The 25,988-nt window shown below is 38.8% G+C and overlaps 1 protein-coding gene across 5 annotated transcripts in view; it reads left to right on the top strand.

Annotated features, from left to right (window-relative positions):
* The window catches only part of NNT (nicotinamide nucleotide transhydrogenase), a 91,205-nt gene extending 65,496 nt beyond the window's left edge, over window positions 1-25,709 (top strand). For 3 of the 5 annotated variants that reach the window (XM_028097952.2, XM_028097950.1, XM_028097951.2), the window contains exons 18-22: window positions 1,257-1,416; window positions 3,663-3,744; window positions 20,990-21,108; window positions 22,337-22,452; window positions 24,317-25,709. In XM_028097952.2, the coding sequence (XP_027953753.1) occupies window positions 1,257-1,416; window positions 3,663-3,744; window positions 20,990-21,108; window positions 22,337-22,452; window positions 24,317-24,466 (627 nt within the window). In that variant the 3' untranslated portion in view covers window positions 24,467-25,709. Of the gene's footprint in view, window positions 1-1,256; window positions 1,417-3,662; window positions 3,745-18,068; window positions 18,147-18,307; window positions 18,402-20,989; window positions 21,109-22,336; window positions 22,453-24,316 lie in introns of those variants that run through there. The other 2 variants (XR_003608237.2, XR_003608238.2) reach the window with 2 other exon arrangements.
* Window positions 25,710-25,988: the final 279 nt, after the last annotated feature.

Genomic DNA, 25,988 nt, shown 5'->3' with positions numbered 1-25,988 from the left:
TTATGTTATTGATATGCTGCCTTTAATGGCTTTTTGTTTATCTTCTCTGCTGCTTTTTCCTCCCTGCCTCTACCTCTGTCCCACTTGAGCAGTGTGTGTACATGTCTCCACTAAGATGGTAGCAGGCTGGGCTGTCTTTGGATGGATGGTCATGATTTTTTTTTTTTTTCTCCCAGTGTGTTACTTATCACTGAAAATCTTCAGGTGCTTTTTGTTCTTTAATAATAAAGTATTGTCTTTTTTTAAAAAAAGTGATAGATTAACACTTATATAGCTTTTATAGGAATAAATAATGGATCAATGATATGTTTATTATAGCCCTTAAAATAAGGTTTAATAATTTTTTGGATTTTTTTCTGAAGTGAGAAATCCAGTTATGATCATGTAAAATGACTGCTTTCTTCACGTACAGTGATTTGAATTCTTAAAAGGCATTTGGTTACCCAAACCATCTAGCTTCTTGCTTTTACCACCCCAGTTCCCGAGGTCTACAGATGAACTGTTTTAGAAACCACACCTGCCATTGTCATGTTTCAGTTGTCGCATTTGTGTGGCACTTTGTTGGATGATTGTAAATGAGCATGCCTTCCTCTGATTTCTTTTACGAGATTATTTTTCCAGTTAAAAGGGCAGATGTAAGTTTTAATGAAACAGTGTATGAACTTACTCATCTGCCTTTTTGGAAGTAAATATTTTAGGAGCCTAATGAATCCAGTCACTTCTGTCACAGCTTCCTGGAGCTGTATGTAGTTGATTTGGAAAATAAGACCTTATCAACTCCCACTTTTCTTTTTTTCTTGACGACAGAGGGCAGCAGACTTCTAAATGCCGTGGATCGCTTTCCTTTCCTTCTTTTAGCCTCTTGACAGCTTGCAGCTGGTAGCAGGATTCGCCTGAGACATCTGTAGTCACCTTGGAAAATTTCTCATAGATATCATTCTCTTACTCTGGTGAAATACATGTGAATATGGACGTAGAAGTTGCTTGATCAGTACACGGACAGTAATAACTGGATCTGAATTTTTCATTAATTTCTTAATATTATTGGTAATTTTCTATTAAATTCTTTTTTAAAATTAACTTTTACTGAAAATATATCTGTGTACAGTTGACTTTATAGATGTGATCTATGTGATTTTTTTAGATGATCAAATAAACCTCTTAAAATGATTATGAATATCATATACACAGGATTCATACCACTTTCAAAAAGTTATGTGGATTAAACTCTCACAGCTAATAATTTTGCTCTCCAGGCAATGAATCGCTCCCTGGCTAATGTGATTCTCGGAGGCTATGGTACTACTTCAACAGCTGGTGGAAAACCCATGGAAATTTCTGGCACACATACAGAAATCAACCTTGACAATGCAATTGACTTGATTCGAGAAGCTAATAGCATTATTATCACTCCAGGTAAAAACAAACAAACAAACAAAAAAAAAAACCAACCTATAATCGCTATTGGAATTGATTATGTTAATACAGTTTCTTATAATAGGAAAAAAATTGAATTGGAACTTATCCATTTTTGAAAATGTAATGGAAACATTGAAGCAACCCTATGATTACCAACTAAAAAATGTTGAGAATCCTCAGCTTAGGGTTAATATTTCGGGGAATCACATAGAGATTTTACAGATCGATGTGGTAGGTTCTATCCATGTCTTTCTGTGATTCTGTACACAACGTTTTAGTCATCTTTGAGTTTTGGTTATTTGTTCCTCATTGATAGTTTTTGGAATTATTGTCAAAATTAAATATTAAATCAGTGAATGCTAGTAAATGTTAATCTCTTTCTTTTCAAAAGTAAATATTTAAAAAATCATTGATAATCATGTGGTTTCCAATAAGATGAGGTAGCATGGCCTAATAGAAAGAACTTGGTCTGGGAGTGATAACACTTCACTTTTTTTTTTTTTTAAGATTTTATTTATTTGACAGAGAGACACAGTGACAGAGAGAGAACACAAGCAGGGGGAGTGGGAGAGGGAGAAGCAGGCCTCCTGCTGAGCAGGGAGCCCCATGTGGGGCTTGATCCCAGGACCCTGGGATCATGACCTGAGCTGAAGGCAGACACTTAACGACTGAGCCACCCAGGCGCCCCAACACTTCACTTTTGTTCTTAGTTTTGCCTCTAACAATTGACCTGACATTGACCACATCATTTAATCTCCCAGCCTCAATTCCCTAATTTTTTGAGGGTTAGCTCCATTTTTCTTTAATCGTACCACAGAATGCTGTGGTATTACAGGTAATACTTTGGGTTCAGATTAAGATTTTAAGTCTATTACGGTATTATAAGAGTTTTCTATAAAGGAAATCTGTTGATTTGACATGTGGGTGGTTTGCTGGTTGGTTATATGCTAAGATGTAAATACCAAACACTAGGAGAATTGAATGTTCAGGTGCAAGTGTTCTCAATTGGGGCAGTATCACTTTCTAGAAGCATTTGAAACTTGTGGATTTGGGTTTTTGCCTCACAGCTGGGGCTGCTACTGTCCACTAGTGTGTGAGAGCAGACACACTAAATATGTTGTATTACCTGGGACATTCCTGCATCATGAATGATCCCAGCCAAAGTGGTGTAATTGTTGCCTGGTGAGAAACACAACTGGAATGTAGAGGTGGAAAGACATAAAGGACACACTCTTTCTTTTAGACATTTTTCCATCCAGGGAAGAAGTCAGATCAATAAATAGTGCACGGTGGGTTATGATAAGGGCTAGATTAGACTGGGTAGACACACTTTCTTTTTAATCATGAGGAACCTAAGAAGCATTGTTAGGATGTGAGGGTTTGTTTTGGGCCTTAAGGATAGATGGTGTTGGGGGTGGGGAAGGCAGAGGGAACAGCCTGAGCAGACACTGGTATTGGGAAAACTGAGGGTAGAAAAGTGGGGACAGGTGAGACTGACTGTACAGGGGGAGCGGACAGAATGTAGAGGTTAAAGAAGAAGGAAGAGGCCTGCAGTTTGTGGTCACACCTGTAATTACATCGGAAGTAGGGAGCACTTTGGGGTTTTTTTGGCAGAGGGGGAAATTTTTAAGTTCTTTGTAGGAGACATTAAGTTTGAGATGGAGATAGGACAATGAACATGCCATCCTGGAGCTAAAGGATAGGCTGAGGCTGGACACAAATCGGAGTCATCAGATGGTTCTTGAAGCCATGGGACAGGCCGAGACTTTCCAAGGAGAGTGTGAGGGGCAAAGCCAAGGCCCTGGGGAGTTTCATTGTTTAAGGGAAACAGAAGGAGATCTATTCAAGGATATCAAGGAAGAATAGTAAAGTGAGGAGGGGAACCAGGGAGCTGCAGTCTTCTCAAAACCAAGTATGAAGACAGTTGGAAACCATTTACGTGAGCCACAGGTGCACCCACACACAAAGTGTGTGCATACACAAGGGTGTGTGCGGTGTGGTGTGTGGGGAGGGAGTGCCCAGCAGTATCAGACAAGGCAGAAGATTGAGGAGGGACCATTAGATTTTGAATTTGAGATTTAGGCTAATACTTTAAAAAGGCCAAAAGTTTGCTTTCATGTCTCATCCTGTTAGCGGATTGCCTTCCTTGGCTTAAAAATATGTCTTGATCAAGGAAGAAATTATTATTCATAAGATTTCCAAATAAAAATCACCCTCTTCTGTGTGCTTCATGTTCTTTGCAGGCTATGGTCTCTGTGCAGCCAAAGCGCAGTACCCCATCGCTGACTTGGTGAAGATGCTCTCGGAACAGGGCAAGAAAGTGAGGTCAGTGCGTGTAGCACGAGTCTTGTGGGGTGTGCGTGTGTGTGTGTGAGAGAGAGAGAGAGAGAGAAAAGGAAAAGTGATGACTTACATCTGGATGATTTTCTTACTTAGAGTGGAGTTTACATATGTAATCACAGGTAAAGAAACTGAGTTGTAAAAACCCTATTCTGGCCTTATTCTGGCTACCTCATTTTGCTGTCTCTAGTACCACAGAACCTAAATACAGGCTCATTTTAGAAAGGGAAACTATTATACTGAATTCCAGGATTTTTATTAATGGGGAAAAACAGAAGTTCTGTTTCTGGTTGGATTTGGGGAAGGAGGTCAAATAAATCATTAGAACCACATTGAGTTTTCCCTTTTTGGTTTTTGGTGTTCACACTGACTGAAGAACAGTATCTCAAATGAGAGGTCTTTGAAGACTGAGTGAGACTCGGTGGTGATCCTGTGGGCTGCTTAATGCCCGACTGGGTTCGCTCTCATATTCTCCCATGGAAAAGACTGGTGCAAATGTTCTTTTCCTAACACCATACACTTTTTGAAATAAGAATCAGGGCAGTAGCTGTGCCTGCCACTTGGCATTTGGGCACTAGATTGCTCTTGGAGGATCTTGAGCACAGTGGAGAATTTGAGAACTCTGCATTTCCAGATTATTCCCCATGACCTTGGATAAAGGGTTTGAGGGACGTAAAGATGGGGTCAGTGGGTAACAGACCTTTGCAGTACTTTGCATTGGTCTGTGCACCTTTGGATCCCTGTCCTGGCGTCCATGAAGGGACTGTCTGGAGTTGTCCCTGGGAGTAGATACCTGCTGCCTCTTTGCTAGAGAAGCTGGTTCTCTCGCAGTTTCTTTGACATGGTACCATAAGTCAGAGAGACAAGCTAACTCTATTAGTAAATAAAATTCATTTGTTCACCAGAATGTTAATGTGTGTTGAAAAAACTGTTAATGTCTATTAATGAAAATTCCTTTTAGATGTCTATCTTACATACACTTTTTCTGGGACAAATGATAAGATAATAAGCTCAACCATTTGCCCAGAACTAGTCATAGTGTCTATGCAAGATGGGGTGCAGAATCCTGAATGTCCCAGCTATTAACAGGGGTGAAGAGACTTACATGATGAAATAAGTGGATCTGACATTTTATTTTTTTATTTTAAAGATTTACTTATTTATTTGAGAGAGAGAGAGAGAGCGTACGAGTGGGAGGGGCAGAGGGAGAGGGAGAGAGAATCTCAAGCAGACTCCCTGCTGAGTGCAAAGCCTGACACGGGGCTCTATCTCACGACCCTGAGATCAGGGCCCTGAGATCGCGACCTGAGCCAAAACCAAGAGTCTGGCGCTTAACTGACTGCACTACCCAGGTGCCCCAAGTGGATCTAACATTTTAATATCAGCTGCATTTTCTCTCTTCTTTCCTCCCCTCTCTCACTCCTTACCCACTCTGCCTTCTTGTGATCCATAGTTAGTGTTTTTCATATACAGAGAGTCAAAATACTATTTTGTGGTAGGACCAGCTTTTCTGTGATGTAGATGTTTCCGTGTTTAGTATAGTCTTAGAAAATTGAAGCTAGAAGATGAGAAAAATCACTGACTTTTTAAAAAAGATTTTATTTACTTATTTAAGAGAGAGCAAGTGCATGAGAGAGAGAGAGAGAGGGCGCACGAGCAGGGGGCGGGGGAGAGGGAGAAGCAGTCTCCCCACTGAGCAGGGAGCTGGGTATGGGGCTCAATCCCAGGACCCTGAGATCATGACCTGAGCTGAAGGCAGATGCTTAACCAACAGCCACCCAGGTGCCGCCCTGACTTTGTTTTTTGACTTTCCCGTATGAAGTCTCATTTTGGTCACCATTGCCCGTTTTCTTATCCGGTATTGTTCAGGGCTGCCCTTTTAATCAGATGCTTGCCACTTAAAGCATTTGCAGACCTATATAAGGAAAGGATGTGTTAAAGAATCTTTTATGATTTTCCTAAAAAGAAGTTGTTTTTCTTTATTCAGTCCACATGTAAGAAGTCTAATGTATTAGTAATGCCTTCTATCACCACAAATGTTTAGGATATGAGTGGCAATCTTAATGAAGTAGAGAAAGATGGCTTTCCTGTCTTAGTTATCTTTTGGGAAGGGAGTGATTAGTCTGACATCTCTCTCTAATACGCATTGACCAGCCTATGTTGACCAGACATCTTGGAAAATCAGTGCAGAGTGAGGTGGATGCAAAGTTGGGGAGCATCATGACTGTAGGGTAGCTTGATGGAAGCAGGATATGAGGGGAAAAGAATAAGAGGGATGGAAAAATCTGGAAAGAAAAGGGATGAGACAGATGAAATCTCAGTTTCTGACCTGATTAAAATTTGATTTTGATCCATGAGGACATAAGATAAATTGCTGTTTTAGGATGATTTCTGTCACCCTGCAGGGGAAAAATAATTACTTAAGATTTATGGGAGATATTTAATTAAGCATATATAAATAGTATCTCAGTTATAATTTGTGCTTTATTGAAGTAATTTTGTGAACAGGATGTCACACTTGATGTGAGAGAGCATTTTGTCATTGCACATAATTGTCATAGTTCAAATAATTTTTTAATAATAAACTTATTAATAATTTATTATGTAGGATCAGAGTAAAATTGTTCAGTCTAATTTCTCTATTTGTGAGTTAGGAAACATTAACCACTTATATTGATCAATTTCACATTAAGATGAAATTATATATTAATATATCAGTTTGTTACTGTGATCTGTTGAATTTTCAACATGGCTTTGTAACAAGTTATGCAGATTTCATGTTTGAATTACATGGAGGAGTCTAGAACTATTGCTAACACAGTGACAGTAGATTATCCTATTTTTCCTTGCTAGTTATTGAATAGGGATTTTTTTATTTAAAGGGAGTCATAGAAACTGTTGATTTTGTCTCATGTGCATCGTCATCTTTTCCTCAGAGAAATGTGGATTTTCTTGACGGAGTTAGGAATACGTGTATCCATAGATGCTACCTTTTTTTTTTTTTTTTTTTTAAGGAGACAAATGTCTGTTTGCACAAGAGATGGCTGCAGCGTTACCTCGCATTTTAATGAAATAAATCTGTATTTACAGTTTGCAGTAATTTAGTCCTTTCATCACCCAGTGGAGCTCCCACGGTGTTCATTGAGCACAGCTGCTGGGCCTCTCATTTTAGTAGATCTTTGTGCCTCAGGACCCAGCATGCCTAGCATCCAGATGTTGTGACATATTCACACACATCCCCCGTGGAAATGTGCCAGTGTGGACATACGATTGTCATCAATTAGTTATGCCCAAGTGGTGCCAAGAAAAATTGCATCTGTCATACAGTCTGTCTGGCTTCATGGCTCATGATTGATTTAGAGACACTCCTGTTTTCCTTTACTTTGGCTATAGTCATAACGTGCTGACCGGGAGCTGAGATTACATAATGAAGCACATGACATTTCATGACAAGAGCTCATGAGTGTTCATTGACCTAGACTTTCTTTAGTGGCCAGTATATTGTTGCTTCCCAGTTGCCCAGAACACCTCTGCAACTTACCTAACTTATGGCTGATCTCTAAAAGCATTTTATTATAAAAATCTTACACTATGAGAATGCAGACATTTTTTTCTCTTTATTTCCCAATCTTTGGATCCATACAGTGGGCTTTTCATTATAAAGCAGAAATAGTGTTCCCACTGAGTAATTCTGAGAAAGAGGTGTAGTTTTTTTCTTTTTGCAGTTAATTACAGTTCGATTTTCTTTTCAGAAAGCATTATTGCTTGGATTATCACGGAAGTCTTTTGAATTTATGAAACCACCTTTCAATTTGATTGGTTAACTGATGTTATACATTGCTTTCTTGTTAATGTTCAACTATATCTTTCTATTAATAATTTGTTGATAGAAATTTATTTTTATCAGGTATTGAGATAAAAGTTGCCACTCCCAAAAGTGTATAGTTATGAAGAAAACAAACCTATAAACAAATGAATCAGTGAATGAAGTCCATTTAATGTGACAGTGTGCTCGGAGAAATCGAGTAGAAGGAGGGTCGGAATGCAAACAAGAGTAGTTATTTGTCCAGGGGACATTTTAAACCTTTTATGCTACTTGTAACATGAGTTTCTTTGCAGGCTTTTATTTTTATTTTTATTTTTATTTTTTTAGAAGTTTTATTTTATTTTATTTTATTTTTTATTTTTTAAAGATTTTATTTATTTATCTGACGAGAGAGAGAGACAGCAAGAGAGGGAACACAAGCTAGGGGGAGTGGGAGAGGGAGAAGCAGGCTTCCCACGGAGCAGGGAGCCCGATGTGGGGCTCGATCCCAGGACCCTGGGATCATGACCTGAGCCGAAGGCAGAAGCTCAACCGACTGAGCCACCCAGGCGCAGGTTTTTAAAAACATTTAATCTTTTTTTCATTTTCTGTCTAAACACATCTAGCCGCCAGTGGTATTTATGGTTTAATAGTGTTTTACAGTCTCGTGTGGCATGGCTATAAGTTTAAATATATGTTAGTTTTGCTTAGGAATCCACTCTTTGAAGATATTTCAGGATGAGATATTTTGTCAATCTAACTGTATTTTCTTTTTTTTGTGGGTTACGTGTAATTCAAGTAAATAGAGCTCAGCCTTCTCAGATTTGTTTCTTTTTTTTAAGATTTTATTTATTTGACAGAGAGAGAGACTGCGAGAGCAGGAACACAAGCAGGGGGAGTGGGAGAGGGAGAAGCAGGCTCCCCACTGAGCAGGGAGCCTGATGCGGGGCTCGATCCCAGGACCCTGGAATCATGACCCGAGCTGAAGGCAGACACCCAACCAACTGAGCCACCCAGGCGCCCTTAGCATTTTTATGACAGCTTTGCAATACGTTCTTTTTAGATGTAACTATTCAGGTTAATGACCATTCACTGAACAACTGATTACATAGTGTTTTGTGCCAGGCACTTCTAGGTCCTGAGAATACATCCGTGAATACACAGATGAAAATTCCTGAGCCTGTGAAGTGTACATTCGCTGGGAGGTGATTTAATAGGCTTGAAGATATTCTGGCTTGGAGATACTTACACCCCATTGTGTCTCCAGCTCAGATGCTGGTGCAAAGGATGACACATAGCTGTAGCATAGACCAGAGTTTCAGAGCTATGACCAGTACTGTTAGGTAATGAGTTAGCCAGTGCTTCAGGTTCTCTGAAAGAATATGGTGTGTTTCTTTGCATTTTGCTCTGAGCCTGCCTATTTGAACAACATAGTGGTAGGAAGGTGGGTGTGGTGGGAGTTATTTGTGTAATTAGTCATATGGGTGAAACTTTCGGTGGAAGAGAGGAAAGCCAAAGAAAGTATGTACATTCACTCACATCTGTGTTCCGCCTATTGTACAGAATTGCCAGTAATTTCTCAGCTCAGAGGTGTCTCTCGTGCTTTTAGAAAGCAACGCTGTTCCTCCCAGATCCTGACTGTTGGCCAGAATTTGGCTTTGGCTTTCTCTTTGTACTGTTCATAGCATATTGGTGTGGTGGAAAGAAGGCCTGTGATTTAGATGCTTTGTACAGCCTCTGCCTTACCATTCATTCTAGGACTCATTGCTCGGTCTGTCTTGTCACAGGAGTTCTGGTGGTCTGAGGGAGAAGCTCTCACTACTGATGATGGCCTCTGACCATCAGGATGTTTTTCGGCTTCTTGTTCTAGTATTAGTCATAATAAACTCTGAGCTGAGGTTCTTCAGTGAGGGTCACGTAAACATGGTGGAGTATAAATAAATAAAAGCCCGTTTCTCATTTTATGTTCCAATTCTTCAATATTTTGCTTACAGTTTCCATCTTATGGTGCTTCAGTAGCCATTACTTTCCAACAGCATCATGAAAGTTATTCAGACAAGAAGAAATTATGCATTTTTTTAACCAAGTCTCTGCAATATGCCAGAATATAATATTTTAGAACATGAGTGGCCAATAGAATTTCAGTTTTTTCTGTGATATCATTCTTCATAGTCTTGTTGGTTATTTTGGAAATAAAAAGTGTGTCAGTCATCATACAGTTTCTATTCTGGGCTTGGTTGCTGGATTTGGCTCAGTGATGGAAAAGCCAGATTTGGGCACAATCTATAAAAACATCCCCGGAGGGGAACGGGCGGTGTTGTGATGTGGTTCTGCAGAGGGCTCCGTTGATGTTTGCACTATCATCTGGCCGGATCCTCTTTAGATGATTTCTCACTCTCCTGGTGACCTCAGTGTCACAGGCCACATGCACAAATGGAAAATGGGACTGTAGCCTTTTGTTAAACATTTTCTCATTCACAGTCATAGAACAGGTTCTATTATTCTGTATTAGAAAAACTGTGCCCCTGAGACATTTTTAGAGCTCTTTAGCATTCATATTTTTTTTTTCCTGAAGAAGGGGAGACCATAGATAAACATCAGATTTCAGATCAGAGTAGCAGGTCAGCCCTGATTTGCTCTCAAAAAGAAGAATGAAAGGTACATAATGCTCTGTAATTCTGGCTATTGGAATGTTCTAGAAAATTAAATGAACTTTTTTTTTCCCACTGAGAATCTGTGAGTTTGTCTGAACCACTGCTTCTAAGGACTTTCACAATTTTAGAGAGGTGGGTGTCTGTCCTTTTACCTAAGAAGCCTCGCCAGAAGGTTGATTCCACAGCCTTTCTCGTTAGTCAGCTTTTGTGGACAGCAGTAGCCTTGTCAGGGTGGTTTTCCCTACTTCATTACCATGTTTCTCTTCAGGTGGATAAGCTGACCCTACCCAGCTGGTCCCAGCCTTTCCAGCAGTAAGGATGATTTGTGTAACATTTGCCCTGCTTCATGTTTTATAAGTTTTTATTCTAAACTGCATTTACTACAGTTATTTATTTTTAAAAAAACTTCCTATATTTTTAATCAGTGATGTGTAGCTGTCAATCAGAAGTTCTGATCAGAATGTGATAGACCAAAGAAACCTGCCTTTTTCAGGTCCCACCATATTTTTCACAGGTGAAATGCACAATTAGATTACAAAAATAATTGAATATAGTAACAGACCTTTTTTTAAAAAAGGTTTTATTTATTTATTTATCAGAGAGAGAGTATAAGCAGGGCGGAGCAGCAGAGGGAGAGGGAGAAGCAGGCTCCCCATTGGGCAAGGAGTCTGATGTGGGACCCGATCCCAGGACCCTGGGATCATGACCTGAGCTGAAGGCAGACGCTTAACTGACTGAGCCACCCAGGTGCCAAGATCTTTTTATTACCTTCACAGGCCCTCCTCAGAACAGAGCATTGCCATGTGCAAACATAGGATACAAGAGTCCTTAAGGTGTACGTAGCCCAGACCAGGGACTCTTCATTGCATCTGCAGTGGAGCTCCCAACCTGTTTTGTGACAGAATACAGTGCACACATATTTGGTGTAATTCTAAATAAAGGAGTCCTGCCTTAGGAAGTAGTTGATTGGAGAATCTTTAAGGTCTATTTTAACTTTTATTTATTTATTTATTTTTTATTTTTTAGGCTTTTATTTTAATTCCAGTTAACATACAGTGTTACACTAGTTTCAGGTGTACAATATAATGATTCAACACTTCCATACAAGACCTGGTGCTCATCACAAGTGCCCTCCTTAATCCCCATCACCTGTTTCATCCACCCCCCCCCCACCTCCCCTCTGGTAATCACCAATTCTCTATAGGTAAGAGTCTGTTTCAGTTAGTATCCAAAATATATGAAGAACTCATAAAATTCAACAAAAAACCAAATAATCCAGTTACGAAATGGGTAGAAGACATTAATAGACATTTTCCCAAAGAAGACATACAGATGGCTAACAGACACAAGAAAGGATCCTCAACATCACTCATCCTCAGGGAAATACAAATCAAAACTACAATGAGAGACCACGTCACACCTGTCAGAATGGCTAAAATCAACAACTCAAGAAACAACAGGTGTTGGCGAGGATGTGAAGAAAGGAGAACCCTCTTGCACTGTTGGTGGGAATGCAAACTGGTGCAGCCGCTGTGGACAACAGTATGGAGGTTTCTCAAGAAGTTAAAAATAGAGCTACCTTATGATCCAGTAATTGCACCACTAGGCAGTTACCCAGAGAACACAAAAATACTAATTCAAGGGGGTACACGCACCCTGATGTTCATGGCAGCATTATCGAAAACAGCCGGATTATGGAAACAGCCCACATGTCCACTGACTGATGAATGGCTAGAGAAGATGCAGTACACACACACACACACACACACACACACACACACACACACACACACACACAGTGGAATATTACTCAGCCATCAGAAAGAATGAGAGCTTGCCATTTGCAACAATGGTTGGATCTAGAGGGTATTATGCTAAGTGAAATAAGTCGGAGAAAGACAAATACCATATGAAACATATCTTTTAAAGGTTCTTAAGTGAGAGGTTAATAATAAGTTTTCTTCCTCTCTTTTTATATACCTCACAATTCCAGGATGATAATTATTTTCTCTCCAGTATTTGAAGATTTTATTCCACTGCCTTCTGGCTTCCCTTGCTTGGAGATGTTATAGGTTCCGTTCCAGACGATGCAGTAATCTCTCAATGCCTTGATCTTGGATTTCCCAGCCCCCAGAACTGTGCGACGGACATGTTTGTTGTTTCAGCCACCTAGTCGATGGTGTTCTGTTATAGCAGCTCAATCAGACCAAGACATTCTTGTTCGAGGAATTGGATGGCATTCTCCCTGGGAAATATCATCATCATTAGCGCTCTTGAAAAAATTCTTTTGCTGGAGATCTTTGGATAGTAAGTGACAAAAATCTGAGAAATCCTGAGGTAGGGTAATAAGGAGAGAAATGGTGAAGTGACTCCCCCAAACCCATTCTGAGTGTGGAAGCATGCCTTTGCCTTGCCTGTAATCACAGGAAGGAGTAGCAGCTCCAAGACAGCTGGGTGAGGCCCAGAGCCGTCCCGCAGGCCTGGCTCCCGAGCTGCCTCGTGGCTGCCGGCCACACACAACCCAAGCCCCATCCCTCTATTTTGGCTCTTAAGGTTTTATTGGTTTATAAATACTTATGGTTAAAAGCAGGAAGAATAAATAGGATTTCAACAAGTGAAACTTCAAAAAATTTTCCCTTTGTTAGGTCTTTTTCCTCATTTGTCAATTTCCTAGGATCTTGGAATAACATATTTAGGAAAATTGTGGGATGATGGTATTGGGAAGGCAGACTTCCCAAATGCATTCAATGTATATTTGAAAGTATAAAACACAGTGAAAGAAAGGAAACGAACTCCTTGAACATCTTGAGTATGAAAACACATTTTGTGCAGTGACTGGCAAAATGTATGACCAAATAGTTGAAAGTTATAAAAGGATTTTTTTTTTGATATGAAGATCCTTTTCAGTATGTATAATACTAAGAGGCAGCAAAATGGAGAAAACACTCTAAATACTGTAGAACGAGGCCCTGTTGTCTCTGTAGTTTCTTTGTCTTATGGTTGAATTGGGTTACTTGGCTCTTCTTCATGTTTTATTGCTGAACTAAATCTGGATATTTCCATAATGCAAGAAGGAAAATGTAGTTTATTTGAACAGTTGTGGTAGGATCCATGTGGTGAATGTTTTATACTCTTTACTAGTCCCACATGTCCTAGAATAACTGCTGTAATGCACCCTGGTCAGGACATATTGTCTCCATGGCCTGTGATCATGGGAATTCACATTGTTGTGTCCCCTTTAGAACATGTGGTGTCTGAAATCTAATGTGAAGTTGCAAAAAAGTATAAGAATGGGGTTTATATCATCATGTGTTCTAAAAGAGGATTAGAAAATGTGGTGTTTTTTGAATTGCCTCTTTACCAAGTTTTATCCAGTTCATGTGATATTTACAAATCGCTCTTGTATTTACTCTTAACCAATTTTTTTTTTAAAGATTTTATTTATTTATTTGAGAGAGTGAGAGAATGAGAGATAGAAAGCACGAGAGGGAAGAGGGTCAGAGGGAGAAGCAGATTCCCCGCCGAGCAGGGAGCCCGATGCGGGACTCGATCCCGGGACTCCAGGATCATGACCTGAGCCGAAGGCAGTCGCTTAACCAACTGAGCCACCCAGGTGCCCCGCTCTTGTATTTACTCTTAATTGTTTTTGTTCTTTCTTGGGTGATTTAAAAGTCTCTGAAGATCAGGTTGCTTTATTTGAGTAGATTATTCCACTTTTTTTGAGCTGTGCCTGGGTCTATCTTTAATCAGGGACTGAGGCCTTAGTTTTTATTATATAATATGTCACAAAAGACTATCATTTTCATATTTGAGAGAGGAAAATAGCAAAAAGTGTTGAAATTTTTCTTCAAGATAAGTGAAAAGATTACCCTGACTTAATAATGATATTTGTTGTATCTGTCACTTGAGGAAACAATACTTTTTTGCCTAATAGTATCTGTGGAAGGGTTGAATGTGGCCTTTTGGAATTTGACTTTATCAAATAAGTGCGTATCTGAATACAAGTTATGAATGTGTTCCCACTGAGTCCAGTATTCACAGTTACAGGCCTCAGACTATATTGACTATATACTTTTCTTAATCTTTCAGTGTAGTTGTGAATACAAAGAACTTCTGGCTTTTATTGGACTATATTGATATTTATTGGAATTTTAAGGTAAAAATTAGAAAACCAACTCAGAAAATGTTGACATCAAACCACCATTTGTTTTAATGTAAAAATGTGTATTTATTTTTATATAAATGATCATTAAACGGTGCATTTATTTGAAAAATACACGAGCATTTATATCACACAGATGTACTTGAATAGAATATTACCACTGAAGGTTAATTTATTAAAGGCTCATTACGCTTGGCATTGGTCTAAAGTACTTTGTAGGAAAAACTCTTTATGTGAACTATCTCACTTAAATCTCATGATAATTCTCTGAAGAGCTTTATTCTCAATCCCACTGTGCAGAGGAAAGGGAGGCATACAGAAGTAAACTGTCCAAAGGTTGTGAATCCGGGCAGTGGTACTCCAGACCTTTCACTGCAGTTCTTTACTACTTCCCTAAATTCTTTCTCTAAAAAGAGATGTAGAACGTTTATGAGTCAATGTATCTCACTGGGCACACTGTGTTACTTAAAACCCTTTCCTTCCTTCCCTCCCATTGAGTCCCTAGAAGGAGTGCCAGGTGCTGTGGGTGCTGATAAATAAGACACATTATGTTACTATGATGTTACTATGTTGCAGCACATCATAAGGAGGAGGAGCATCAAGAAAGAGTTCTGGGAACATTGAAGATCTTTCTGTGATCTCATTTTAGTATTTTCCTTTTGTAGAATCTTGTTGTGGACAGGGACAGCTGATTCTGCTTTGTTAAGCATGTGTACAATAAAGATAATTTTCATGGCTCAAAGGGAAGAACTAAAAGTCTAGTAGGCTTTGCATTTTCAAATTCTGGATATTCTTCATACAGTGATGGAACATTGATGAGCTTTGGTCATCAGTTCCTGGAAATTGCTGGTCATGGCCAAACCAATGTGTGGTATAATTAACTTTAATACATACTTTGGAGATTAGCCAGTTACATGGGCCAGAGTTGTTATTAACTCACATTGACTTATCACTGTACACATATATATTTCTACAAATTCAGTGTGTTCTGTTATTTCTCTCAAAATACTGGCATTTTCTTGTAAGAGCCTTGCATGTGTTTTTCTCCAACATTAGAGCCTTAAGGTTTAGTATAATAAATTATTATGCCAACAGATATAAAATGATCTGTCCTTTGGGATATTCAACATAACATATTGGTTAGCTTTGTGATTATTTACCCTTCACAACTAGCTCAACAGAAATAATGTCTTTATGCACTCTGTAGCTAATCAAATGTTACAATAACAATAAATACATTTAGAGGTCTTTGATTTCTAATTTGGCCCAAGACATGTCAGTTAAAGCATAGAGATGATGGCCAGATGGATTAATTTAAAGATAAGCAAGGGCAGTATTAAAAACAAATTAATTAAGATGAAAAACTTACTGGAATAAAGGAGGGATACAGAACTGCAATCCAAAAGTAATTTGCATAGCATATATTGGATTATTCAGCTACAATAGAAACCCTAGTTCATGAAATTTTAGGGCTGGAAAGGAAGTTTGTGGTAGGCTGAATAATGGCCCCAAAGAGTCCACCTACAATCCCCCAAACCTGTGGACATGTTACTTCATGTGGCAAAAGGGGCTTTGTAGATTTAAGGGGAGGATTTTGAAGTGGGGAGATTATCTTGGATTATTTGGGCAGGCCCATGTCATCACTAGGGTCCTCAGAGAGGAAGGAGTTGGAGAGAGTCAGAGACAGAGGTATGACAGTGGAAGCAGTAGTCAGAGGGATGCAGCCATAAGCCAAGGAATGGCGGTGCCTCTGGAAGCAGGAGAAGGCAAGGAATGGATTTTCCCATAGAGCCTCTGGAAGACATGCAGCTGTGCCAACACCTTGATTTTAGTGTAGGGGAACTGATTTTCTGCTTCTGACCTCCACAACTATAAGATAATCAATTTGTGTCGTTTTAAGTTACTAAATAAGTGGTAATTTGTTATAGCAGCAATCAGAAACTAATACAGACCTTAAATATCACATAGTACAGTGACTGCAAGTCTTCCTTAAGTCTTACGAATCAGGTTTTGGGAAGAGGTTCGGACCTGGGGGAAGGAGGAAACACTTATTGGTGATCAGTAAGATTGGGAGCTTATGAGAAATTTTTGGTGTTCAAGATTTGTTATTCACATTTCAAAAGAGCACAAATGAGTAATTCGTGGCAATTATAGTACCTTTGGCTTGAGGTAGAGTGGTTCTGGTAGTTCCGGAAATCCTGAATTTCATTGCTGTCTCTTACTAGTGGTTAAGACCATTGCTTTAAATCCTCCCCAATCCTCCCTTAAATGAAGGGCGGTCTAAGCAGCCGCAACCGTCTTGATTATGTCCACTGCCAGCCAACCATCCTTTGTTATGTATGGGAGATGCTCTTGAATCCTTTTTGTACTGAACTGGTGGATGGTACATCAGCTCACATTGAGCCTCTCTCTTCCTGACCCCAGAAAAGAAGATGGAAACTTTCCCTAACTGGGGCATTTGTTTTTAAACAGTTAACAGAGAGTCTTTTTCTTTTTTTATTAAAAAAAATTTTTTTTTTATCCTCCTGCTTTCCTGTGCATTTGAATACATTTTCTTTTCTTCTGTTTTATGAAAATGAGGACGATTTGGTCCACTTCTGTTTTATTTGGTCTGCTTGAAAATCATGTTTTGCCTTTTTTTGAGCCAGTTGATCTTTTTTCACTTAGAGTGTGTTATTTTCTAAGTCGTTAGATGTTTTGTGTTTCTCTTGCACCTTAGCCAGGTACTCTCTGATCCTTTTAAACCAAAGCTCCCAGAACTAAATTTGGTTGTTTAGTTTTTTCATTGGGTCTAGTCAATGATAAAAGTAAGAGTACCTTTTTAAGAACGTGAGAGAACCACCCTGCTGTTGTTCACAAAATCAAGCACCTTTGAAACTTCCATTCAATATGTCTTGTCTTTTTTTAAATTCATGCAATCAGCAGGCTTGGCAGTATATTTTAGTTATTTCAATATAATGCACTTTCTCTCTAGGTCTGTTTTTTATATTCATGCTTAAAGTACTATATTATTATTTTTTCTTTCTTTCTTTTTTTACATAGGCTCCATATCCAACATGGGGCTCGAACTCACTTCTCCAAGATCAAGAGTTGCATGCTCTTCCAACTGAGCCAGCCAGGCGCCCCTAAAATACTATATTATTATTAAAGTATTAAAATGATATTTATGTTCACATTTGAGGTTTAGTAATAATAAGCCCCATTTATTGAGCATAAGCTTTGGTTCCTGGAGAATTTTTTAAAAAATATTTTATGTTATTGCCACTGTACAAAATACTAAAATTTTAAAGTAGCATACCCCAACCAAAGAGTCCAGTTGACATTGCAGAAATGCTTGCTCCGAGACAGTGTGAAAAGAGCCACAGTACTGAATACGGTTTACATGACCACATGAAGAGTGAGAACATGAATTGTCAGTATTTTGCCTTACTTCTTTTGTTTTCAGGAATGATTGAAAACTCTGACTTGGTATAGATTATGACATTAGGATAACAATGTGCAGTTTAAAAAGAAAGCAATCTTGTCTTTAGGGAACATTTTAAAATTGTGCTCAAGTGTCGAACTGTTACAATCCCCAAAATGACAGAAGAATTTGTGGTTGAAGAACTTAAAACCTTATGAGGTGGTGAGTTTGGGTGACCGTGGTCTGGAGTGAACTAATGACTGCCCTTAATTTTATTTTCACTAGAATAAAACTACAGCTAGCCCACTGAAGGGGAAAGATGACGAAGTAGTTGAAAGAGATGAAATAGTTCATTCTGTCCAGGTAATTTCTAACTCCCATCCCGAGTAATTTTTCAGAATAGACTTCCCCAACGTTCAGCAGGTGCTCCTAAAAGTTTTACATTGTGGTAGATACTTTGTATACTGAGACACATTTTTCTCCTGTGTCTATTTGTTCATGCAGATATTTATTTTGTTTTATAGCTCTTAGCATTGTTGAAACTTCCTGGGCTCTCAATTATTCTCAAAGAACACTGTGAATTGGATTTTTGGAACTCCTTCAAGCAGAGATAAATAGGTATTTCTCAAGCCTGTTCTATGCAGAATTTTCTCTAGCCCTTGGCAGGATGTGGGCTTATAGTAACAGCTGGTTACTACTCTATGGGAAAATTGAGACACAGAGAGTCCTTAAGTAACCTGCTCGACATCAACATAACTAGTAAACCGGAGCTGTTAACTAAGCAAAAATACCTCTCAAGTTGCCTCACTATACTATTGTATTATATAGTAGTTAAAAGTTCAGACTCTTGAGGCAGAAAGACCTGAGTTTGAATCCCAGCTTAACTATGTACTAAAAAAGTTGTACAAATGGCATAGCACCTCATGAAGAGCCAGCATTAGCCACTGTGCCAAAATAGGTCTACATTCTTGCTTCTTTTTGTTAGATAGAGAATGCGGCTCTACAGCCTTCTTTATTTCACTGAGGATTGGGCTTGAATCACTTGCTCTACATTCTAATCTTGGTGGAGATTTTTAAAAGATGATTAGGGATAGAATGAAACAATAGATGAAAAATCATTTGTAAATTGCATTACAATAGGAGAGCATGAAGTTAAGTATTTTAACTGAAGTTAATTTTTTTCCACCATAAAAAGTTGTACATTTTCTTCCTTTTGGCAACTGTGAAACTGGGAAGATCCCAGCTGGGCCAAGGACATCGATCTCATTGGCCTCCTAGCTCTTTGAAGTTTCCCCGAAACCCTTCAATGACATGGTTTGATCCCCCTACAAAAGTATACATTCTCATAGAAAATTGGGGAAATGTATTTAAAAAAGAGGAGAAGTAAAATGATTATCTCTTGTATAACTGCTTAGAGGTAACTGTTTTGTTTCCTTTTAGCCCCGGTTTCTGTTTTTGTTTTTGTTTTAACATAAATTGTTATTTAGGAACATTTAGTGATCCCAGAAGGAAGGTGATATAAAAGTGTATTCGATAAAAGAATACCTGTCACTTGATGTCTTTTTTCCCTCCCAATTATAAGACCCCTAATAATTTAGGCTCTTCATTATCACTTTTAAAGATGTAGAAAATCAATTATCAGCTATTTGGGCAATATAGAGGCCATTTTAAAGCTCTTTTCAGGTCTACTTTTGGGGAGGTGTCAATTCCTCTGTTGCTTTAATCTGTTCCTAGCAGGACCTGTGTTAAAAATGGGGAGGCCTGATTTGGCAGTAGTTACCGTGAAAAGTAACAGGGCATCTTAAAGGACCATAACTTTTGTATGAGCCAGCAACGTGTTGTGGCGGCTGTAAATGCCCAGACTTGGGCATTGTCAATGAAAGATCTCAGGATGTGATTTTCTTGCTGTGCCCTATGCATCTAGATCACATCCAGCATATTTTATTCACTTTGGGGGCCTGAGGTTTGAGCTGGATATTGACAATGTAGAAACAGGCGACTAGGACAGCAGTGGGTCCTGTCAGCACTGAATAGTTGAAAGAATTGAGGATGTTTTGCTTAGTAGGCATCTTAGGAGAGCGCAAAGGAGTCCACATATGAAAGAGGGAGTAGACTCATTAAGGCTCCAGACGGCCAAACTACAGACCTTGGAAAGCAATGAGATGGGGGTTCTCTTTGGCTGAATATGAGTGTGTATGTGTGTGTGTGTGTGTGTGTGTGTGTGTGTGTGTGTGTGATGTAAATATTGGGATTGTCTAGTAATGGAATAGACCTCTAGAAGGAGTAAGTTTCTGGTTACTGAAAGTATTTAAGCTGAGGTTGGATGGATCCCTGCCAAGAACTACCATAAAATGCATTGCTTCGCTGGATTCACTCACTCACTCACTCACTCACTCACTCACTCACTCACTCACTCACTCACTTCTTATTGAGCCCTGCCTATGTGTCAAGCATGGTGCTCAGTGCTGAGGAGACAGAGATCAATACTGTGGGCAAGAAGCTGGATTAAATAACCCCAAAGATCCCATCATGGTTGTGGTTGAAAGAAATTGCTTGATGCTTCGATTTCTTTTGCCTTAATAAAAGTGTGGAGCTCTGATGTGTGTCTTACTCTCTCTTTGAAACACTCCAGCATGTTGCTATCACATTTCTCATGGGATGTGGAGTTATGCTTCATATCACTCTCAGAAAGATTGGAGGCCTTTAACTCCTGTACATGACAATATTTTATTTCTCCAGCTTTGAACATGGAGGTTAAAGTTGAATGTGGAGTCAGCTTTTGATGGAATAATGTTGATTTTTCATGGCAAGTGTTTAATTCCAGGCTGACTTACGTAAGTTTTTAAAGATGCAAGATTTATCAGAAAGTATCATGAGAGAACATAATGCTTACTAAATGTAAGGTGATATTATTTACTAATGTTGGAATTCATTGTACTTAAAACATAAGAGTCAGGTTCTAAGGTTACACTTATTTCTGGAGAGGAGTTATCATTTGTGTATATGGAGAGATTAAACCTCCAACTTCAATATTTGTAGATTGATCATATATCTGGACTAGTTCTAGCCCCTCTTGTAGAGATCAGATAGTACCAGGAAGAGCCGAGGTGCCAGGAACAAAGTGTGCAGATTTGGAGGTGATGTTGGGGTCTCTGTACATTTTGGCCCATCATGTAAGGCCAACTGTTCATTTGTTTTATGTCTAGGTTTGGAATTCACCCAGTTGCAGGCCGGATGCCTGGTCAGCTTAATGTGCTGCTGGCTGAGGCTGGGGTGCCATATGATATTGTGTTGGAAATGGACGAGATCAACCATGATTTCCCAGGTAAGTAGTGGGGGCATGGTGAAGCTTGTTCTTCGTCCGAATAAAGTGATACCAGTCTTAGGACATAAATTGTGGGATTACTGAAGACCTACTAGTCCGATGAAGAGTAACCTGCTCCTAGGAGGTGTGCAGTTGAAATGAAATAAACGAAAGACAGTACTGAATAAGGTACAACAGGCTTGTGAATGGCATGGGTAGTTTTGGGGCCTAGGAGCAGATCGGAAAGGTGGTGAAAATCTCCGGAGGCAGTGGAAGAGGGACTCTGAAGAGACCTGGCTTTGGGATCCAGGTTTTGACTCCACTTTTGGAACTAGATACTCAGCCTCAGGTTCCTCATTTATAAAATTGCTTCTATTGGTAACTTAATGTCTAATTCTCGTCAGCATCTGAGATTTTACTGGCTTCCAATTGTACCAACTCATGATCAAGAAAGTAGTTTTCTGTTTTCCTTTAAAGTACTAGGACTTCACTAGATAAGGTGCCGTACTTTATGGCTGTCGTTGGGTAGATGTTGAATGTTAATGACATTTGGCTCAAGATCATGTTTGTTAAAATTAAACCAGTTCCCTCTGGCAAGTATCCACTGTAAACTTAAAAAATACTGTTTATTAGAGAAAAATAATGAAGTTGTGTGTATATCTACATTCACATGGCATTTTTGGCAAAGTTCTAAGGTAATTTATATTATAGTCCTTAAAGAGGGAATTTGGGCCATTTTATGCCCCTTTTCAGATTTCACTACTGCTAAATGATCTGTGAAACCTGCCAGTTCCAGGAATTATGGACCAAGCTTTTAATACAATACAGACCCTTAGACCATTTTCTTTTAGACATCAAAATAGCATCTTATGGGGGTCATTTTAAAAGATGAAAATGGGATGCAAATCTTATAAAATAATATAACTGGCAAGAGCATTGTGAGTTCATAAAAAAACTGTAAAGTCAGATTAGGCAGATCCCCTGGGGGAAGGGGAAGCACAATAATGCAAGCTCATCAGGGTGCTCAGGCTGAGATGCAGGGCCTACTGCTTTTTAGCTGTGTGACATTGGCTAGGTTACCGAGCCTCTCTGATAAAGCTCTTTGTGTGGTGCCTGACACAAGCGTGCATCCTATAAATATTACCTTCTGTTATTGTTGTTTTAAAGTCCAGATCACTATAATTTGCCTGGAAAAAGTGAAAATGACCCATTTGAGTTTTTTATTTACTTTTTTTCCTTTATTATGTAGACACCGATTTGGTTCTTGTGATTGGAGCTAATGACACTGTGAATTCAGCAGCTCAAGAAGACCCCAACTCTATTATTGCAGGCATGCCAGTCCTCGAGGTCTGGAAATCAAAGCAGGTAAGGTTTCAGACTTGTGTTTCATTCTAATAACCAAATGTCTCCTACAACATGCACCCAGAGCTGTCCTGGTTCACTTGGTGAGGAGCACCGATGCCTTTTGGGAGCCCCAGGAGCTAGAGTGGGTGTAGGGCCCAGCTCTCCTTATCCAGCTTCTGTCTATTCGGTGGTCACCAGAGAACCCAAGTAAATGCCCTGGTCACCATTTGAACTAGATGATATTATGTGGGTGGATTAACAAAATCTGTAACCACAGCTGAAAAAAGAGCTGTGAGCTTTTGGAATGAGTCTGGCTGACTTCCAGATAGAGTCCAGTGAAGCAGATGGCTTCCCTCTGGGACAGTGAGTCAGTATCATCGCCTTCATATATGAAGACGAGCACATTTTTTCATTTAATTTTTTTGAAAGGGAATTTGTTGTTGTTATGGAGTGTCCAGAAGAAAGGTGATTTAGAAATCCAAACTATAACATGGCATAAGGAAGCAAGGCGTGCTCACGCACATCACCTCTGTGGAAGCTAACTCTGGGTTATAGAGAGCTCAGAGGCTTGTACATTTCCCCTGCCCTGGCGGAGGACAGGTCTCTTTACCACTCTCAGGTCAGATCTGCATTTTAACAGTCATAATTATGTAATATACATTTCCCTTTAATTTTGTTTCTTTTTATTGTAAATATGTGAGCTTGAAATGTGTGGTGGGTGAGATATGCACTTGTTCATGTGTAGATGAAAAACTATTGCACTGGTCATCAATATTTGAGAGTTTGCAGAATGCATTATGGTACTAAGGCTGTGTGAAGTGTAAGTAAGTTTATATTGCTTTCATTTTTGGATAGATTACATGTCCTAGACTACTATAGAAGGGCTTTCCATTTCCTTAAGAACTGACTTGATATTTAACTGAATAGTACCATCCATAATTCATGTAATTGTAAATGACTGTGACACATCAATATTAGAAATAGCTTTACTTCTTCCATTTTGCTTTGTAGGAGCATAATATTAGTTATTAGCTCTGTCTTGTGACAGGCTAGATTGCTTTTGTCTTGGAATCTTCTGATCTACTTTAAAATGATGGAATAAGAATCACACCATTTTCCCACTCGGCTACATTTATTTTAGGATTTGTAGCAGAAGTTTATACACTAAATTTGTTCTCTGAAGCCCATTCAGAGAAAGATACTTATTTTTCTGACTAGAAAATGTTACATAGTCTTTATGGAAGAAAAGCACTGAGAAGAAAATCTCTTTTAATCTTATCATTCATAGATAAACTATTGTTAACATGATTTTTGTCTCAGGGATAGGAGTACGGGCAAATGAAAGTTAATACAATGTAAACATGCCTTTAGAAAGCACTCCCTGGAATTGTGTAAGACTGTTGAATCACAGACCTGTACCTCTGAAACAAGTAATACATTATATGTTAAAAAAAGAAGATAGTAGGAAGGGAAAAATGAAGGGGGGGAATCGGAGGGGGAGATGAACCATGAGAGACCAGGGACTCTGAGAAACAAACTGAAGGTTCTAGAGGGGAGGGGGTTGGGGGGATGGGTTAGCCCGGTGATGGGTATTAAGGAGGGCATGTACTGCATGGAGCACTGGGTGTTATATGCAAACAATGAATCGTGGAACACTACATCAAAAACTAATGATGTAATGTATGGTGATTAACATAACATAATAAAAAATTTACCACCAAAAAAAGAAAAAAAGCACTCCCTGTGTATTGTAGAAGTCTGTGTGCTCAGGAGTTAGTAGTGGTACGTGCTTCATTCAAAGCTAGGGCAGGGCAGGGTCGGCCTATCACATCCCAGTCAGGTCTGTTAAATACACTCACTCTCTCAGTTCATCTTTGCTCCTTAGGTCATCGTTATGAAGAGGTCCTTGGGTGTTGGCTATGCTGCAGTGGACAATCCAATCTTCTACAAACCTAACACGGCCATGCTTCTAGGCGATGCTAAGAAGACCTGTGATGCACTGCAGGCGAAAGTGAGAGAATCCTACCAGAAGTAAATTTTAAAGACCAAGCTGTTGTCTGACAAAGCCACCTCTTCTGTTGTGGGAACAGGCAAATAAAGTATCACTCTATACAGCTGATAGACATCTGTATGTAGCAAAGCTCTTGGAAGAAAAAGAAGACTGAAGAAAGCAAAGCAAGCAGGGAGATTTTTCAGGAGCAGTGATCCCTTGATGTAAAAAAAAAAGATTGAAAATTCTACATGTCTTCCTGTGCATATTTTTTGTGTTATGAATTCCAAAAGTATTTTATAAAAGGAGAAAGAACAGCCTTATTTTAGTTCTAATCCATTTGGATTTTTTTTTTATTCTTCCTCAGTAGAATGTTTAAGAAATTAAATCTTTAGGATCTTAGAACTTACATTATATACATGGATCTGAAAAATCTGACCCTGTAAACATTACAGCTACCTTCATTTATGTTTTTTGTAACCAGTGTTACTAATTTGAAACTTTTGTCAACTTCTGAGCTATCCTCTTACCATTTAACCATAATCTGAATTAACCATATCAAATTGGCTTCAACTTTTCGAACTGTACTTCCAATTCTAGGTTTCAGAGATGTATTTTCTGACTTCTATTTTAATACATTAAAGGACTAGATAATCTTTCAGAGATGCTGGAAACAAATCATTTGCTTTGTATGTTTCATCAGGACACCAAAGAAACATGTAATTTGAAATCAATATTGTATTTTTAAAAATCCTATTTCCAATCAGAGATCTTTTTTAATTTCAATCAATTTATACTGTGTATTACTATATTAAGTGCACTTGAATGGAATTCAAGTATTTGACTAATAAAATGAGTTCATCATGTTTGCATAGAGATGTAGCAATTGTCTCTGGTAACAAAGGGCTAAAGTGAATAGTTCTGCCTGTTACTGACATCTGGGGAGGACTTGCTACTATGAAATAGATGAAATTAATTGGTCTCTTAACTGTTGGCAAGAATTTTTTTTCCAAATCAGAGTGTGTTTTGAGGTATTATGTAATTGATGACATTTGAGAAAAATGGTGGCACTTTTTTTTTGCTACTTATTTATCTAAGCACCAGTAAAAACCATGTCTTTTTGCGGTAAAAGTGTAGATTTTCTTTGTGACTTTGCTACTGTTCCAAAAGCTCCTTATAGGTGAATGTGTGAGGAATACTTGGAACATCTGCCTCTCTATTTAACTAATTTGGTACTAAGTTTCTCGAAACAATTATAAACACATAAAAACTATTTCTAAACCAGAAAGAGATATAACTGGTGTGAAATTTTTTACTGTAATGCTTGTGTTTACTCAGTTTACAACTCACAGTATCTGTTGGTTTGGTAATCAGCTTCTGTTTCGCTGTGCCTGAGATTAAAATCTGGTTGTGTGTGTGTGTGTGTGTGTGTGTGTGTGTGTACATATGTTTGTTTTAAAAGCAGGAAAGACTCCTTTTTAATTTTTAAGTGGTAAATGCAATTTGCTACTGGATCTCAGATCATTAATAACCTAAAGTCTGAATTATATCATGCAAGTTCTAGAAA

This window comes from Eumetopias jubatus, unplaced genomic scaffold (assembly GCF_037043125.1).
Source record: "Eumetopias jubatus isolate StellerSeaLion01/CBP00866 unplaced genomic scaffold, mEumJub1_p1.0 scaffold_5, whole genome shotgun sequence".
Taxonomy (NCBI): domain Eukaryota; kingdom Metazoa; phylum Chordata; class Mammalia; order Carnivora; family Otariidae; genus Eumetopias; species Eumetopias jubatus.
This window is presented reverse-complemented; position numbering and strand designations above follow the sequence as displayed.